Source organism: Gymnogyps californianus, chromosome 9 (assembly GCF_018139145.2).
Source record: "Gymnogyps californianus isolate 813 chromosome 9, ASM1813914v2, whole genome shotgun sequence".
In the NCBI taxonomy this organism is placed as follows: domain Eukaryota; kingdom Metazoa; phylum Chordata; class Aves; order Accipitriformes; family Cathartidae; genus Gymnogyps; species Gymnogyps californianus.
Window position 1 is genome coordinate 20916606 of NC_059479.1, and position 18978 is coordinate 20935583.

Sequence of the window (18978 nt, forward strand, 5' to 3'; positions counted from 1 at the left end):
GAGAAACACAAAGCGAGTAAATCTAATCCCTTCAAAATTCGCTTTGTGAGGGACCTGGGCTAAACTCCCCTCTCCAGCTTTAAAAAGGTATGTGTCTCTTCCTGTTGCTGGAACAGCCATTTTGACAGCTAGATAAGCGTGTATAATGTGAGCAGTCGTGGAACTGCTCTGATGAACAGTATCTGAACTAGCCTCCTTTCACCTAAGGAATCGGAGCTCTGAAAACATGGTAATGAGTCCTTTGACCCCTTCTGCCTTGGTGTCTGTGTTCCAAGGGGTTCAGCCAAAGCTCTTCCCAGTCCTGGAAAAATCTAAGTGCTAGTAACATTCCAAGTAAACGATAAAGAAGCCTGCCTCCAGGCAGAAATCCTCTATGTTAGGCTCTTCCCTCTACTACACATAAGCCAATGGAATATGGTTCTTACATGTAAAAAACAGCTATTCAGTATGAGACTCGTATTTGGAATGGAGGAATAAATATGTGTTGATAATCCAATCCTTACCAATTCAAAACAGAGCAGCCTAAGACTTAAAGAGGTGAGGGAAGCATCCTGCAGAAAGAGATTATGCAGCTTGCTAGGAAAGTGACAGTCAGCGAGATTTTGATCATAGTTATGTTGAATAAATCTGGAACAACTCTGTTGATTTAACTAACCCTGATGCTGTGTGTTCAAACCAAAGTGTATTTTTTTAAATATTCTTTAAAAAAAGATCCCCATGTTTATATGGGAAAAAGATCTCATAAATAATATTCTTCTATGTTTATGCAGTGCATTTCATGCACAAATAGCAGTGCTTTTATATAACACAGAGCACTTGCCTATTTTCCTGCAGTTCCAGTGAAACTAAGGTACAGTGACAGCAGTAGGTTTGCTTTGTACCCAGAGATCCAATTAATGCTTATCTTCTGATCCATTTGTACCAGAAGGGCCAGTGCAAAGAAGCATATAGCTGGGAATCTGGATTTCCTCATTCTGCCACTGTGGTTCACTTCTCCAAAAAGGCCTTCAGTGCAGGAGACGTTCTGTGATCGTTTTTTGGCCACTTTAGCATGAGTGTGCTATGCTGGGCCTACTTGGTAAGAGGGGCCAAATGCAGAGGGGATAAAGACAAGAGAGAAGACAGGGAATCTCTCTATTATAGGCAGCAAGGGACATTGTGGAACACAAGTGTCATGGTGACCTGGGATAACGCATGCTCTGTTTTTTTCAGAAATTTACCAAACTTTCCTCAGTATCTGTGGAGGCCTCTTGCATACATTTGCCTCGGAAAGGCAGGAAACCTGTCAGCGCCATTGACTCAGTTACTACATATTCCTGACCTGCTCCTAGTGCAGCTTCAGGGCTGGACAACTAAACTGAGCCCTGAGTGCCATCAGCACGTGGTGGGACAAACTGCTATTGCAAACTGGCTGTTGCAAGGTCAAAACCAGCAGCTGCTGAAAGGATAAATGTTTTTACCACTATCGCATCAAGAAGGGTAAAACACAAATATTCTACAGCTACTTCATCACCAGAAGTAAATCCTGATTCATCATCTCGTGAGAATACAGGAACCTCAGACAGAGAAAACCTATTACACTTTCAGTGCAAGGTTATCTTCTAGGGATCACCTAGTATTATTTTAAATAACCTTTGTGGCTGGAGGTCCTTGGGGGATTATAGCACAGCATAAGAGAGCAAATGGATTTCTTTCCTATTAAAAATTCCTTTGCTTAATTTCTTCCCTCTACTTTTGTTTCCACTCTACATGAATGTGTCACCTCAAGGTCTGATCTGAAGTCCATTGAACTAAATAGATTTGGAACCTGGCCCAAACACCTACTCTGTGTGGTACAGCATAAAGGCAGTTTCCTCTTTCATCTTCTGTCTCATATTTCTACCATACTCCTTAGCATTTCTAGAGAGGGGACTATATCACAGTCAATAACTGCATCTGTTTTCATAGAAGGCCGAGTCCAAAAACTATCAAAGCTAATACAAATCTGTTGACTGACTACAGTACACTGTGGATCAACCTTCAGTCCATCTGCATTTAGCCTTTTCCGTCAGTCATGCATCACAATCCAACTTATTATAAATCCATGATTTAAAGAAACATAGATGATGTGTGAAGGTCCCTTTAAAAAATAACAAAAACAATGCAACGATGTTGTTTTTAAAGCAGTGGCTGAGGCTGACAATAAATTTGGATTGAAAAGTTGTGCACTATCCAAAAACTGCAAACACAAGCTCTAAACAAAATCCATATGTGCCTCTCAGAGGTGCAGGTGTCAAAGATATTAAGCCACAAAATGCTTTACATTAAAATAACTTCAAGGACCAGGTTAAGCTCTAAAAACTCTAAGGTAATTCAGAGTTAATCGCAACAGCTAGTCTTTAATATGGTCAGACGGTAGAAAGTGTATGAAACTCATTGCTTGAAGGAACTAGTAGCACCTTATCTAGACAGTATGAACTTTCATACAGATTCAAGGCAAAGATGTAGTTTCAGTTTAAACATTCAAAAGGCTGTTGGTTGTTTTTTAGCTTTCTAGGGCTAAAGTCAAGCTCTTCACATTATTTTAATATATTTTCTGCAGCTTAATTTCCTGTGTTTTCTTTTATAGTGGCATAAAAAATTGCCCAGCAAAACTCTGAAGGAGTCATAAAACACTTTCTAGGTTGCTCCATTTTAATTCCTACTCTGAAGTTGAACTATTATATGAATCTACCAATCACTCTCCCAGCCAAGGAAACAAATTGAGTGAAGCTTTGGTGCATTTTGAATCCTCTCTGAAGCATCTTCGAAACTCTTGGAAGTTATCTTGGAAAAATTCTGAGCAGCCTAGCCTATCCTATCATGTCAGTCCAAAGAATGGAAGTTTTAATTCTGTCATCCATGTGGGAAGATACGTATTTTTTCAGTGCATTTTGGATGATTTACAGATATATTGTTTGAATTTTTATGGTCAAAAAAGCAGAATGGAAACAAGTGATAACCTCAATCTGGCTGTGATAGCAAACATCCCTTATGAAGCTAGTAACAAAGGCAGATCACAAAACAAACTGAATTGTCTGAGCGCACGTCAATGGGAAAAAATTAGACAACTCCCAAGAATGCCTATATCATTGTATTTCCAAATCAAATTTACTTCCAAATAAAAAAATTATTTGAACTATCATCTGACAGCTACCCATTGTTGGGACTATACAAAAAACAGAGCATCTTACTAATCTCTGGTGCTGTGTAACATTCTGTGAGTCTTTCATATTCCAGATATGAATATCCACCTTGTTTGTATATGTGGAGTAACCATGCACAAGCATGGTTCTGTAATTCTGTGGTACCTCCACAGGAACCAAATGTGGACTGGAAAAATTTGAAATTTGCTCTTATCAATAGATAATAGTAAGTAGTTCTCCAGTTATTACTATCAGCTGCTGTGTATGTTGGCATACCTATTCTGCAGTTTCCTGTACTGTGACTGCCGAGAGCTTGGGTCACAGGGTATTTTTAATTTCTTTTTCATTATCTGAAAAATGCAGAGGTGGGCAGTGAAGGCATAGCTACTGGGCCTGCAGGCAGTGCAACAGCGTGGATTAAAGGTCTGAAGAGATTCAGATGCTGAGGTAAAGTAACAAGGGAAGGCGGAGATGAACAATGAATGGGAGCTGAGTATGCAGAATTTCTTCCATGAACTGAGGCTCATGTCAGACATGTGACAAAGTGGGCAGGATGCTGAGAATGTGGCCAGTTTTTCCAAAACCTGAGATATGCCTATAGCTCCAAACTCATATTTCCATCAATGGACTGTTATTTAAGTGCCAACTATCTATTCCTTGGTGTCAGGAGGACGATCTTTGTCGGACTCATTACTAAGGTGGTTATGAACTTGTTATATACCATGCATCAGTTACAGCTTATATAGATTTTATTCTTTGGATGAACAGCTCAGACAAGCATGGATAATGGTTTCCAATGGTCAAGATTTTCAGGAGTCTAGCTTTTTTATATTATCTCTCAGACAATTCAGCTGTTTTCAGAAGCGTGGATAATGTTGTATGAGCAAAGAATAAAACCAGGAGGACTTTCAAGCTTTGCAGTTCATTCATTAATGTTGATTATTCCTGAAGTTTCTCCACTCTTGTATTCCAAAAGTAATTGTACAGAAATTTCCTTCTGCATATTGAGTTTTCTTTTTCCTCACTTTTTTAGCACTGTGTTTTGTATGGAGACACTTCCAGGGACTTTCAGTTGTACATGTGGTACACTATGCTGTTACTGATAGATTAGACCTTGTAGGTGACATGTAGGTCAGATGTTTGAACTCCTCCAATGCTAATTGTTGATGGCTACAGAAGAGGTGTGTGAAGGAACCCCAGTTATTATAATGTTGTACTTTCAATACCTAACTTTACTAATACTTGTGCTGCCTTAGATTTTTTTCATCTGAACATTTCTGCCAAGATTTAACCATTCTCAGTCAATGATTTATACAGGGATTGTCCTCTACCATTCCTTAATCCCTGCTAGATGGAGTGCCCTTCATGTGTCAAGCACAGTGCTCCCATCAGCTGTGTGTAGGGGACTAAGAATTCAGTATCAAAATCCCTTAAAGGCTGTTGTTGTTTTCCACAAGTGATGGATTTTATAAGATTTCTCCATAATTTATCAAGTCTTTCATAAAATTACAGGTGTTATTGCTCTGTTGTTTTCATCTCACAGACTACATCTAGGCCTTTAGAAGGCACCTTTGTAAGGTGCCTTTTTTTTATTATTGTCTCAAAATACAGAATGTATCAACTTTCAGTAGCTATAATATTTGCTGCTGTCAAATTCAAATTTCCGAAGAAGAATTATGAAAGAAAGAAATGCTATCTGCATATCATTCTTCTCATGAGAATCTCCCTGTGGCCTCTTCCTTAATCCTTTCACCATTAAATAAGAGAAAGGAAATCACAAGCTCAGAGATTGTTTATACTGCTGCATGACCAATGGTCTCAAATCTTTTTATGGGTAAGATGGAAAGTGGGTGTTTGGCAGTACAGTTGATGAAGAAATTCTGCTGCCTGGGGACTTAGGCAATAGAGGGACAGATTAACATACAGAAAGGAAGAGAGTTTCTGTGTTTGCAACTTGTAAGGGTTGAGAACCTTGAAGATCTTGCATGGTAAGGCAGAGAACTGATCTTTTGGATAGTGGAGCATTCTAAAGTCTCACAAGTCATATGTGAAGTCTGGATCTATCTCCAAATTTTCATGAAAAACTTAGGTGTTTGAACCATGCATATTGGTTCAGGCACAACTTTTAGAAGGATGAGATGCCCTTTGCCAGGTTACTCATAAAAATTCTTGATCTTGAGTATTGCTATAATAGTCTGTTTTCAGTCTGGAATTCAGGTATGAAGTGTTTCTGACTTTAATTTCAGAGGTGTAGCATCAGTCAACAGAGATATGTTTTATATGGGAGGTAACAACTGTTCTTTTACTAACAGCACGGAGACCACCTGAACATCTCTTAATATTACCATATTCGTATGTTTTTTTCTTTCCTACTCAGGCCTCACACCCATCTATTTAAGGCAATTAAAACTCCTTGTAACTTCAGTGGGATCTGGGCCATGAGTTTCTCACTTAGTGATATGAGAAGAGTAGGTAGCAGCAACAAGAATTACATAGAGAATGGAAGAGTTGGGCACAATATGCCTTCCTCCATCCCACAAGTATTTGTGAAATAGATTGGGTTTTTCTGAATGGAAGAGTGAGAAGACTAGAACTGAGAGCCTGGGAGCTCTGGTGTGTGAGCTGGGTAGAACCCAACACCTCTTCACCAAATGGTTTATTGTATGTGCATTCTGCAGTGGAAAATCATTCCACCAGAGCATTCCAACTGCCCAGGTTGAAGATTTTGGTTGTAATTCAGTGCAAGATGCATTCTATTATACACATGCTTCTGTGTTTACATATACAATGTGTATCAGGTTATCAGGCATCTTGCAAGGCTGAGTCTTTAAGAATATCTATACTACAGAGTGCAGTGTGTTACCTGGACTAGCTCAGTTACTGGAAGGAATTGAGAAAAGGTAGCACTGAGCTCATTGCAGGCCCATTTTTCCTGCTTCTTAAGCAAGTTTTGCAGCGCAGTGAGTTCTGCCCTGTCCTAACTAGGCTGCTTCCAGGATCTAAAATAGCTAGTTCAAAGATACAGGTATTACTAAGTCATGCTGCAGTCTACTGTGCAGACAGAGCCTCATTTATTTTTAGGTGATGTTCTCAGACCACTATTCTGAGATACCTGATCTGGTCCATCTTTGTATTTAGTCCAGCTATGTGTATAGGTACCACCTGGCATTTTGTTGTTATTTCAATATCTAAAGAACAACGAAAAGTACATCAGAAAAGTGGTTTGAATTTGATACAGAAAAATCATAGTACCAAAAGAGCTTAAACTTAAATGTGTTACTAATCATGAACGTTCTTGGAAGCCAGTGTGTTTAGTTGGGGCAGCAAGCTTAAAAAATACTAGAGCCAGATGGGCTGATTCATACATCAGCGTGCAGCCTTATCTGCTGAGAAATCAAACCAGCAAGTGGAATATGGAAACCCTTTCTAAATCCCGCAATTGTGCATTTTTGCTTCTGATGTAAGCTTCCCCCATCTTAGATTTACATATTCCAGAGTATACTCAAAAATTTTAGACCTTTAACTAGACTCTAAATGCTTTGATTCGCAATCGTTCCATGTAGAGATGATACAATCTACAATAAATGTTCCATTTATAAAGGCACTGTCCATAGTAGTGCCGTAAAAGACAGCTGCAGCTAAATACTTGAAGAACTTGTACATGAAGTTTATTTTCATGACAGGAGGCAGGAGGTCTGAAGTCCACTCTAGCTCAAGAGCTGATCCAGCTCTAAGAATGATGGTGAATTCTCTCTCTGACTCTATAAATCACCTCTCCTCTGACAATGCCTGGAGCATCCTGAGGTGGAAGGACGGAGTTCAAGCTCGGAAGCATGTGATGTCCTTTAGGGTCTCACTAACGTGTAAAAAGAGTCTCAATGAATGTGAACCTAGTATTTTTGGTTACATATGTGATATGATAAGAATCTAATTCAGATAGTAAAATACTTTTCAGAGCTGCAAAAGGGAGGAATATCTAGTTCTGTATAGGACACAAGGTCTGGATTTTGCCAATGCTCGAAAGAATAGGTTTCAAAAAAAAAAAAAGTTAGCAGTGAATCTGTGGTAGAAGCTGGTAGGATTGAACCACTGGTGAAAAGTAGAAGATGCTTCATAACGTATGTCTGACAACTACTTAAGATCCATGGTGGCTGGTGTCAGGGAGACAGGATACAAACACTGCATCTCTTTGTGTCAGCAAGTCCAGTGTCACTATGGATGCAGAAGACATTAATTCCAAGGGGAGAGCAGTGCCAACTTTTCTCAAAGGAATCCCTTCAACAGCTCCTCTACTTAGGTAGTTATGAAGTTCAGTTTCCAATGAAAGTTGCTGCCTCCTGGCATTACCTCTGCCTCATTAAATAAGGAGACAGTTATTTGGGCAGTTACACTCTACAAGGCCTGCAGAAAGGCAGGAGGAAGAGCCCAAAGTCACTGTGACTAGCACTACTCATTTCTGAAATGCAGCTTGAGAAACTGAGGGGAAACATACGTGACAGAATATAATGAGCATTTATGAGAGTAATTCAAATGGATGGCTAATGGCCAGAGCTCTGGCACGTTCCATTAAAAAATAACCAGGGAAACCACAGAATTGAATTTCCTGCGTATCATGGGATGCTGCACAAAAGACATTATATGCCAGACACATAGGAATGGAAAGTTGACATAAGATGTGCAAGAATGCTTGAGATTCCTATTCAGATTAGGCATGAACATTACCACTGAAGATAAAGCACCAAATATGATATGCATAATCACTGCAGAAATCAGAATGCAAATAACCCCTGAAATCACAGGAGATTCCTGGTCCTCTTTTGCCTAACATTGGTGCAGATCTATCTGACTTACAGATTCAGTTAGGGAAAAAATAAAACATAGTGGGACTCTCATTTTTAATGAGATGCTGCCCAGCTAGGAATTTAACGGCCTACCATATGTACCAGGTAGACTATAGACAGACTCCAGGAGCAGTTAAGAGAAGATAATGGATCACAATTCAGAAAGGCTCATTCTGATAATTTTCTGGATTTATCAGTTTAAACACAGAGTACAAAATTCTAGCTGACAACTGTGAATAGCAAGAACTTAATTTGATAATGTCCTGGTTTCAAGGACTTGAGAGTTTACAGGGGCCCTTACTCTTCCTTACTAGGTCATTGTAGAATGTTTTAAAATCTTAATAGGTATCACAACATTTACAGCCTCATGAACAGAAAAAAGCCAAACAGTTCACTGCCAAAGAGCACTTGAAGCAAAACCAGTCAATCTAGAAGCATTTATGTTTCTATACTAAATACTTTACAGAGATATTAAAAAAAAAAAAAGTTCCTGACCCCAAATGCCAATTACATACTGAGAGTGGGATTTCTGTGATTTAACTTAAGCTGTCAAAAAAGTAAGCATCTAGTGTAAGCTATTTGCCTGTGCTCCCTCAATAATCAGCGGAGAGAGACAGGCATCTCCAGGGAAAAATTCTTCTCGTTCTGGGTAACAGGAGGAATCACCCTCTGGGGACAGCATGTTTCCAACAGCTATAAAGGGTATCTAGATCATTCCCTTGCCAACTGAAGTTTAGATTAGCTGGAAAACAAACTAGATTTTGAGCACACCGGCACACCAGTCCTTCTTTTGATCTGAAAACAGAAAAGGGGTTCATGTTCCCAGCATCTTACCACTTAATCTAACAGTACTAGTTGGTCAAATAAAGCATACTACCTTACAAACTTTCTTTCCTATGTATTAGACTATCATAGATAAAACTCTACCATCAACTAGATGCCAAAGTGTTAGATCTAAAGTTGAATGCGATGAATCTCATTCCAAGACACAAGAAGAGTGGCATCATGGCATCAGATGAGTTATGCACTTGAAATGCTTCTTCCTCATCACTGATTAAAGAAGGATCTAGATACCTAGATCAGATATTGATATACATATCTGATAGACAGATGTATATAATAGTCAGGACAGATGAATCCTACCAAAAATTGACGGGTGGGTGCCATTTATTCTCCAGTAAATGCAATGAATGCACTCCAATCCCAGCTGAACAGCAAACTGCTTGTGCACTCATGTCCCTCCACCACTGCGTACTGCCTCCTGCTCACAGGTTTTGGTCAGGGAACAGCTGTTTTCCTCAGACAATGAAACTCTCTGGAGAAAGTCAAATAAAACCCCTTTCTATGATGCTGCATGAATACTCTTTTATAAGTGGAAATGAGGGGTGCCACTAAGACAGACATTTAGGGAAAAGCTCTAGTCAAATCTACCAGCCATTAGGCCATGTCGGGAATGTTGTAACAGCCTTGTGAAAGATCTTGCTTAGTCTCTTTCATACAGTGGCTCTTAATAATGAGCATATAATAAATGTACAGTCTGGAGGAATTTACTATACAGTATCCAATTGGATTTATATAGTCATAAACTTCTACAGCACTGCTTCTATGATTTACAACAGTCTCTACTAATTATGAAGCTATGCCTGGATTTGAGATGTAAAAGGCAAATGTTACCAGACTGGTTGTACAGTGATACTATAAAAATGCACATTTGCCACAGCAATTTTGAATTGCTTGTTAACAGAGAACTATTGCAAATAACCATGTATTTTAGCCTGCTCTTATGAAAAGCACCAAAAGCAGAAACCTAGGAAGTTTGTGGGATGGGGTTTTATTGTGATGGACTTTAGAGATAAGGGAAGGAGTGGGGAGCGGATGGTTCATGGACCCCATCAATGAAACTTCTGCTACCTTCTGCCTGGATTGTAAGGGACTGGACTTGGTAGCTTACCTGATCCCTTCCCAAATCTATACTTCTGTTTTCCTAAAAAGAAACCACGATAGGAAATACTGTAACTTACTGTAGGACAAGCCTCTCATGACCTAGATGGATACAGAAGGATGTTTACTTCACAAAAGTTTTCCAGCACAGACATTTAATTTTGCTGTTACTCAGCATATTAAATAACTATTTCAGAAAGGACTGTATGTCATTAATAGGAATTACCTGGGCATCGTGGGCAGCACAGCTGTGGTACATGCACAGGGGAAGGACAGTGTAGACTTGGGCATCTTATTCTGCTGCATAGTACATTTCCATTCTGCAGGTGGAACACAATACAATACTTTAATGAAATGGGCTGTCTTACAAATTTCTGTGTTCTCTATTCTACATATAGATATTTAAAAAAAAAATGCCTTTTTACAACATTCTGATTTCACTCACACCAGGGTAAGCCCAGACTACTTTCACTGCCTCTGAATTTATGCTGGAGGTCAGAATGCAGCAGAAATCCATACAAACCTTAAAATCAGAGGAAGTGCCTAAAAACGGATTGCAACAATTTTCGTTTGTGTTTTTCTTTTGAGCAGATTATGCTTAGGAATTGCATTTCCAAAACTAAGACACAGATAATGAATGGTAGGTCTTTGAGATATCCCCCACTGAGGGTTAGTTCAAGACCGCAAGAGACAATAGCGTCTGTAATTGTTCCTGAAAACTGTGAGGAATCTTTTGTTTTCATTTTATGGGTTCCCCAGTAGACAAAAACCACCAGTTGGTAAGTAGCCATTTTTCTAAGAAATACGAGCAAGTCTTGGGAATAGCATTCATTATTCATGTCATTAACATAATATTCTATTTGACCACATCTAAGTTTGATTTATAATTAAAACACAAGGAATTTCATTCTCCAGTGTCTGGAACCAGAAAAGACTATCCATTTCAAATTCCTGTTTCCCATCTATAATTCATCCTCCTAATTTAGCTCTGAGTTGCTCATGTTTATAGCAAGAAAGATCTTTCAGCATGAACACTGATACTACACTATGACTGTAGTTTTGGTGGTGTCAGGAATAAACCCACTTCATTTTCATATGCCTTCTGGAGCACTGAAATGTTTCCAGTGGAGGTGCAGACTTCCTTAGATATCACATGTATAGGCTTTTCTAGCCATCTCTTTCAAAATAATCCATTGACTCCTAAATATCTGCAGACCACAGGCTGGAATCATACTGTTAGATCATTACTACCCACGAACTACATTTGTGCATCTGCTTTGGAAAGAGACACTACAAATGTTATCACCACCTGTTTCCAATGATGACTGAAATGAAATATACTGATTTTATAGAGGCGGAGCAGATTTTAGGGTGTAGACTCTTTGCAGGACAGGGACTATCACTGGTCTGCACAGCTCCTTGCCCAGTAGACCATCATCTGAGAGCCTGTAAAGCACTACCATAGAAGAAAGGCTAGCACTGCCTGCTGGCCTGGCTCCATGTTGCTTACTTTTTAATTATTAGACCTGCGAAATCTCCTGAGGTGAATGTTTACTTTCTGTGCATGATCAGCTGTGATAAAAATTCTGCAGGCCTACTTCACTCCTCAGTGCTGCCTGCAGTACTCACTGTTTGCAGCACGACAGAACTATTTTAACTGATCTTGTGCTTGGTAAGACTGATCTTATGCTTAGAATCACAGTGATATTTGGGAGATCAAGCCCTACTGACTAGAGTAGGACTTAAGCTCTGGTAGGCCTCTGTGAGTCAGGGCCATGGTTAGCATTTCTGCAGCAGATACCCAATCCATCTCTCTTCCCGAGCTGTGTTATCAGTGCTAAGTGTGGAGAGCATTCATGTTAGCCCCTGAAGTCTGCAGATCTGACTATGAACACAGGCAAAAAGCTGCTGTATTTTAGAGAGTGAAATAATGATCTGACAAATTGTGAGTGCTCCAATTTACCTGACAGTAACAGTCAACAGTCTCTACTGTGTATTGGGGGTGGGGGGAGGAGGGGTTGTAAAAGAAAGGGGGAACAGGGTGAGAACACTGAATTATGTTTAGTTTCATTCTGGTTTAAGTATGTAATTATAACTTGTAAAAATACAATACCACATACACACAAAAACAGGAAGGCTTTTTTTTTTTTTTTTAATCCCAGGCTGAATAATTTGGCCTCTGTTTAGTCAGTTAATTTGTCTCGCCTTTTTCTTAAACATCAGAAGTGTGTGTGTTGGGGGGGGGTGGAGGGACAGGCTGTTGTTTAGAGATGGAGCAGAGATCTCGGTCTGTTGCCTGGCTGATAGGACTTGTTTTGTGCGAGATCATATGGATCACGATGTTTGAGGCCAGCAAAGAAATTTTGGTCACACTGGTGATGAAGACCCCTGAGGATTTTTTTTTGCTTTTCTCTGCAGTATGAGGGAGTAGGTTGCTGCTTCAGCCTCTGTACATATCCTCTGCCTAACTGATTTACTGCCAGGGAATCATAGGTGGGTTACACTTAGGTCTCTCTTATTTGCTGTCTGTTGCACACTTCAGTTTCTTTTTTTATGCTGTAATATTTGGTTTAAGGTCTGTGCTTGTGCTATGTCATGGCATGTTTTCTAATGCTTTGTCTAGCCTTAATTTTGTTAAAATTATAAATTATTGAGAGTTTCCTGATGATCTGGAGCTTTTACTGTAGGTTCATGTTCTGAGGGCATTTCTTTTGGCCAGGACAAAGCTCAAATGAATGGCTGGATGCTGCAGTTGTTATTTGGAGTCCTCCTTCCAGGCAACAAGAGTCACATCCCAGAGAACCCTCAGCATCCTCACTGCTGAAATAACCCCAAGTTGAATTTTGCACCCTCGCGGTACAACAAAAGTAAAACAGAGCAAACAAGGAAGTAGAGTCCAGAACCGCTTCTGAGCTGCATGTACTGGTAATTAACACAAGCAACTTCCTTCTTTACTAACCTTGTTGCCCTGAACTGTCACTCTGGTCTTTCATGCCCATGTGCGAAGGAAAGAAATAAAATATACTCGTTTGTTGGAGCCTCACAGTGCATGGGTATGCCTGGATCACAGCAGTGCTGTTCTCTAGAGGAACATTCCATGCACTTTCCCATCCCTCCACACTAACACCTTCCTAAAAATCATTGAGCAATGGTTTGTATCCAGATCTCTAGGGTTTCCAGTGAGTTTCATCCCCACCCAAGACAGCCTTCCAGCAATTTAATGAGTGTTTTACCACACACGGACTCTGAGGGAGTTTTCAACTTTGCATATACATCAGCAAAAGTGAGTGGAAACTCCTTTTTGCCATAATCAGGGACTTTTCCTTTTCTTCCTACTACATTGCTTTTTCTCTTACAGATGCATTCTGCTGCACAGATCTGAGATGCAGCCAAGCTTGTGGGACTACTGTTTGTGCATCTCTGCACTAAATTGTAGTAGCAGATCCCTCAGAGCAAGTGCTGCATGGGGGCCCAATATTTTACACTTGCATGGGGGAAAACAGCCAAGAACACTTTATTCTGCATTAAATACAGCAGACAAAACTTAGCATCTGGAGTGCCTCATGTGTTAGTGATTAAGATCCCGTATTGTTTAGTCATTTTGAAATACTCCAAGGGACATATTCTGCCCTCATTTTCCTGCCCCCCCCGCAGCTGTGTATGACATACTTAGGGGATCTATGACTGCTGTGTCTTCGTATCAGGCATCAACTGATGGTAGCCAAGGACCTCTCCTTTCACGTCCTGCCCAATTCTCTCTGTTCCCCATACCCTTTTCTCATTTTTCATCATCTCATTCTTTTTTCATAGATTTTTACAAATGGTGATATCCAAGCCTGTTCCTTCAGCACTTTAGGGCAGCAGATGCTTTGGCTGTGGAAATGCCTCTGAAGATGTGGGCATTGTACATAGATCAAAACACTACCAAATTCAGGTTCAGCATAATCCTCCATATTGATGGAACTGCAAGGATTATATTTAGGTAGTGGGGTCCAATTATTCAACATGTAATGCTCAGCATTGACAAAGCTTCTGGCTAGTTAAGGAGCTGTTTTGTCTACCCCATGCAAGTATTTTTTGCTAGTATTGGCCTTCTCTGTTCATGTTTTCCCTTCGCTAGGATCACCTGCCTCTATTTCCTGCAGCGTGATCAGGACCCACTAGTGAAAACAGGTTTGGGCTTTGTCAAATTGTAGATACAACATAAAGGATTCTAGTCAATTAAGCAAGTAGAAGTTGTTGTAGGATCAATAACTCAGCAGTCCTACCTCTGAGCAAAGACAATTAACGCAGTAAACAAGGCCATAGGGTTCTAGATAAGGATGCCATCTTTCTCCTACACGATACTTCTTATCTTGAAACACACAGTATGTATCTGAATCTGTAAAACAGTAAAGAATTGAAAGAGCTATGAGTGAATGTTCCCCTTCCATACTTAGAAAGTGGTTTTAGGTGTGCAGTGTTTTCTGTAAATTATGTTTGTGGATGGTACATAAAATTTTTTAAAGAATTACTATTTTTAATTTCCCTGGAGAATCACACAACAGAAATGCCCTTAGTTTCGTGTGCTGTTGTTTCTAACCTCCCAAAATAAATGACACGGCTTCCCATCTTTCCAAAACTGCAGCTCCTGAAATAGCTGACAAAATGGCTTTCATATAGGGTGAGTTTATCCTTTCACCTGCAAAAACACAGGCTAAGATCCTCTTTAGGTAACAAAATTAAAGTGCTTGATTGCTCAGACAGCTGTATAGGAAACAAAACATTTTCACTGCAAAACCAAAGCAATTGGCTCGACTCAGGAAAATCCCAGGTTGTACAGCAGAGAGATTTTGAACAAGGGGACTGCAAAAGGAAGATAAATGCACTGTATTTACACTGCGTGTTCAGTATCTCCGTATTTTAACAACCTAATAAAAAAGAAGTTTGTCCTAGTATTTCAGAACAATTTGTGCTGACTTACATACGCATCAACATTCAAAATATTTCAAGATCTTTCTGTTCATTAAGCACTTCTAATCTTGCAAGTGCAGTTCTGCAGATATCCATCTACCTATCAGACATTACTGCCCTGTCTCTCCCTGTCACATTATGGTTTCACGTTGAAAACTCAAATCTCTTCAAGAAAAGGGTGTTTCTCATGTGTTTCCATGAGAGAATTCTTTCCTGTTACCTTAATGATATCCAAATTCAGCTTAATTCATTACCCTCAGTATAGACGATACTTCAGAGTACCAAAAAAAATACCTGTCTTCCAAGTGATAATCCAAGCAAGGGACATTCTTCACATTTACTGGGCTAAAAGAAGGTAGCAAGAGGTAGGGATTATTAGTAGCAACTGTGAAGTGATCTGCTTTCACTTCACACAAAAGCATGACAAATGAAATGCAGGATCTGAAAAAGCAGATGGCTGAAGTGGAGTTTGATAATTTCTCACACTATGCTTTCTTTGAACAGGGATACCTGCACATTGTTTTCTTGTGAGTAAGTTCAGCAGAGAAGGTGGCCTTTTTTGAACTCGCTCTCTTTTTAAATTTTTTTTTAATCTACCTCCTTAGAAGCAGAAGCTGCTGATACTGAGGCTGAAAAACATAACTACTTCTCAAGGGCAAACAATGTCCTTTGTAAGAAGAAGGCCAAAACCCAGCCTATGCAGGTGGGGAGAGCATTCCAGAGAGCTAGTAACAAGGCTGTAGCAGTCAATAACTCCTAGACTTATTTGGGTAGTTATTCCTCCTTGCCGTGCTTTCTGAAATGTGTTAACATCTCCCACGGATGACAGGCTTTGTAGAAATATTCCCTTTGTTTTGTTTGTATTCTTTTCAGTTCTTCTCATCAAATTTTTGACAGTGCTTAGACTCTTAATTTTCTCAAAGGATGTATCTAATCCAGTTCATATGACGTTGTTTTTGGAACACAACAGAACAGTCTTGGACAAGCTTTACGCTAGCTGAAAATTTCAGCACAATAGTCTTACACATGGGACAAAATCCAGATAATCCGTCAGATGTTTACAGAGGTCACTAAAATGGAATTAAGCACTCTCTTGATTCAGGATATTTGAAATAAAACAGATTCTCCAATTGATGTGTTATGTTCTTTATGATGCAATGAAACCTGTACAGCTTTAGGAAAATGTGCCCCAAACGTGAGTATGACCCAATTCTACTAAATGTAGGATTAGAAGAAGGAAGAATGTTAAAAGGTTTTGAACGCAGTTCCACAGTTCAGGACATTCTTCTTTGAAGATCTTTTCTGAACCGTATCTGTCAAATGGAAGGAAAATGTCCAATTTGGGTCAATGTGACAATGTGACAGCTTTGTTTGAAGTCTACTTACGTTTTACTTGTTCTAGTTTACCTCCATCTATGAAAAGGAGACAGAGCACACCAAAAAAGATAAAATGAAAATCTTCCAATATCCACTTTTTTCTCATCTTTATCGACAAAAGGAAAAGAAAGAGCCTCCAAAGTAGAGAATGTTGAGCTGTTGGGAAGAAAAGATTAAATTAATTAAACTAAAATCCTGTAAGATACTTAAATTCTCTGACATGATTTCATCCAGCACACAGAAATCCTAAATTTCCAGAACCAAAAAATCTGTCTATATCATGGATCTTCATTTCATGGAAACAGCTTTGGCTTCAGGTCATTTCATTTTTGGAAAAGGGGCCACGCTCCCATTCATGAAAGCTGAAAACTTTATTACTTCTAGTAAAGTCCTTATTTTATTCCAAAGCAGAGAAATCTGGCAAGTAAGCAATCTAAATTCTTAAAGTTCTCTTTCACAAGAAACTAGTTTGGGAGATTTTCTTGTAAAGCAGCTGTTTTGGATGTAACTTAGGAAATACAGGTGTCAGTTGTAACATGTTTGCTTCATCGTAAAATTAACCTTGGGTATACGTGGTGTATGGGCCCTGCACTAGGGAAATCCACGCGCAGGGTGAAATGCTGGCCATGCTGTAGTCAACGGGAGTTTCCCTCACTGCACCTAATAGGCTTCCACCGCTACTCAAGTCACCCCTCCTCCCCTCTCCCAACTACTATTGTTCTGGGATTGTGTATAATTAATTTTTCTAGAGTTAACCCTTCCGTTGCCTTGATATCTGAAAGTAGAATGGGGGAATGACATGTCATCTTCATTCTTGTAGATCTTTAATGTCAAAATCTTGCATATGGAGCAAAGCTTAATGTATTCTTCTCTGTGTGGTGCAGAGATGGTATCATACTTGCTGCATGCGCCATTCTGTTTAGCTTTTTCTGGCTTTTAAAAGGTGAATTATTTTATAATGAAAAACCCAAGGGAGAAAATAATTAGCTAAAGTAGAATTTATTTATTTTTGATAGCCAACCTAAGATTCTAAATTGAGAAATATGTTGATGCTTTACTGTTTATCATAATTTATTGCAAAAGTATTATCTTCCCAGAGTACACTTGTCCATAATTTACAATGTTGGAAAGATTTGGGTTTGATTTTAAGAGCCTTGATGTGGATTCAAAATTAGTTTTACAAAAGTTCAAAAAAAAAAAGATTCACTATTGGAAAAATAAACAATCATCTGCTTTGTAAACTAATTTGACCTCTTCAGATTTCATGTAAATAATAGAACTGTACATGAATATGTTTCAGCTCACAGCTAACCAAAGCAGAAATAATAATTTATATACATATATTCAAAATTAAGTGGTGGATAGCTTAGAGAAATTAACTAAACAGTAAGTTAACACTTAAAAAGAAAATCTTCCTATTAAGACTGTTGCGATCTAGGATACTGTAACAAAGGGTGGGTGATCTGATTTTATCAGAGTGGTTTTATTGCCTTTACTGTTTAAGGGTTCTCTACTCTACATTCCCAAACCACAGCAAAATGGACATCTTCCTTAACTAATCAAATCTGTCCAACTACTCTGTCTATATTCAGTAAGCTCACTCAAAATAATGCAAATTGCATCTGAAAACATTCAAAAAAATAACGCTATATTAAAAGCACACTCCCTATGCAGTAACAAAATATAACTTTCCATTTATTTTGGAAGCTGAGAAAAATATTCCAATTTCAGAAGAAAAGTTTAAGTCATTTTTTCCTTTCAACGTGTTCAAATCACATAGGACATTTTTAAGCCAAACAACCTTTTAAACACTTGTTTAAAATTAAAACCTCGTCATTTAGTCCCAGGACATCGTGCATGCATTGAGAACAACAGTAGCACATCATTGGGACTAGCAGAAATGTGAATGTTTAAATATTTTGGCCTTCTTGGGGGTTGCTTAAGCAAACAATAGTTATAAATGGAGCACAACTATCCTTTGTGCAGCACTTTACCTGTTAGCTAGATTGGTAAATTCGAATAGAAAGGCTCAGAAATCCATCCATTTTAAATGTCAGGTCTTCAAAAAGAAGAACATTTTAAAACTTGGACTGCTTACGCTCAGAAGTGCTGCACGGTAATGTGAAATGGAGGAGTTAATAACAGAAATGGGATAGAGACTTTTGATGTCTTTCTTAATTCTCTTTAATTTCTGTATTGTTGTTACTCCAAATATAAACACATACTTTTCACTATTAGCACACTCCCTTTATTTCCCCAAAGGGCAATGTCCTAAAAATATTCCTGGATTTAAATAATCTCAGTTAGGATTAACCTGTTAATTATTGGTGTGTTTTCTGCTTAGCAGAAACAATGAAAATGATCCACTTCTTACATGAATTACTCACTGAAGTAAGGCATGAGAGTCTGTTGGTAACGCCTCGCCCTCCAAAGAGCCCGGTTTAGTAACTGCAAGTGGCAGTGTCCGGCCTCGCCACGTTTTACCATTAAGAAAAAAAAAAAAAAAAGCGGGACTGAGACTAGCTGGAAGATGCTGTGAAATAAGCGGTGTTACCAGGCGCAGCTGGCTCTCCAACAGCGGAGGACAGGCGTTCCGCCGGCGCGGCCCGCGGAGCCGGGAGCGGAGGCCGGGGCCGCTCAGCCCAGACGGGCGGGCTTTCCCCTCCCTTACACGGAGCGGGGGGACGCATCTCCCTCCGCTC

At 39.3% G+C, this 18978-nt stretch overlaps 1 protein-coding gene across 6 annotated transcripts in view; it reads right to left on the reverse strand.

The window, feature by feature from the left end:
- Positions 1–16426, reverse strand: part of CHRDL1 (chordin like 1) — a 40264-nt gene extending 23838 nt beyond the window's left edge. For all 6 annotated transcript variants that reach the window (XM_050901788.1, XM_050901784.1, XM_050901787.1 and 3 more), the window contains exons 1-3: positions 16286–16426; positions 14215–14327; positions 10173–10266 (exon numbers count right to left, since the gene is read on the reverse strand). In XM_050901788.1, the coding sequence (XP_050757745.1) occupies positions 10173–10266; positions 14215–14327; positions 16286–16382 (304 nt within the window). In that variant the 5' untranslated portion in view covers positions 16383–16426. The remainder of the gene's footprint in view (positions 1–10172; positions 10267–14214; positions 14328–16285) is intronic.
- Positions 16427–18978: the final 2552 nt, after the last annotated feature.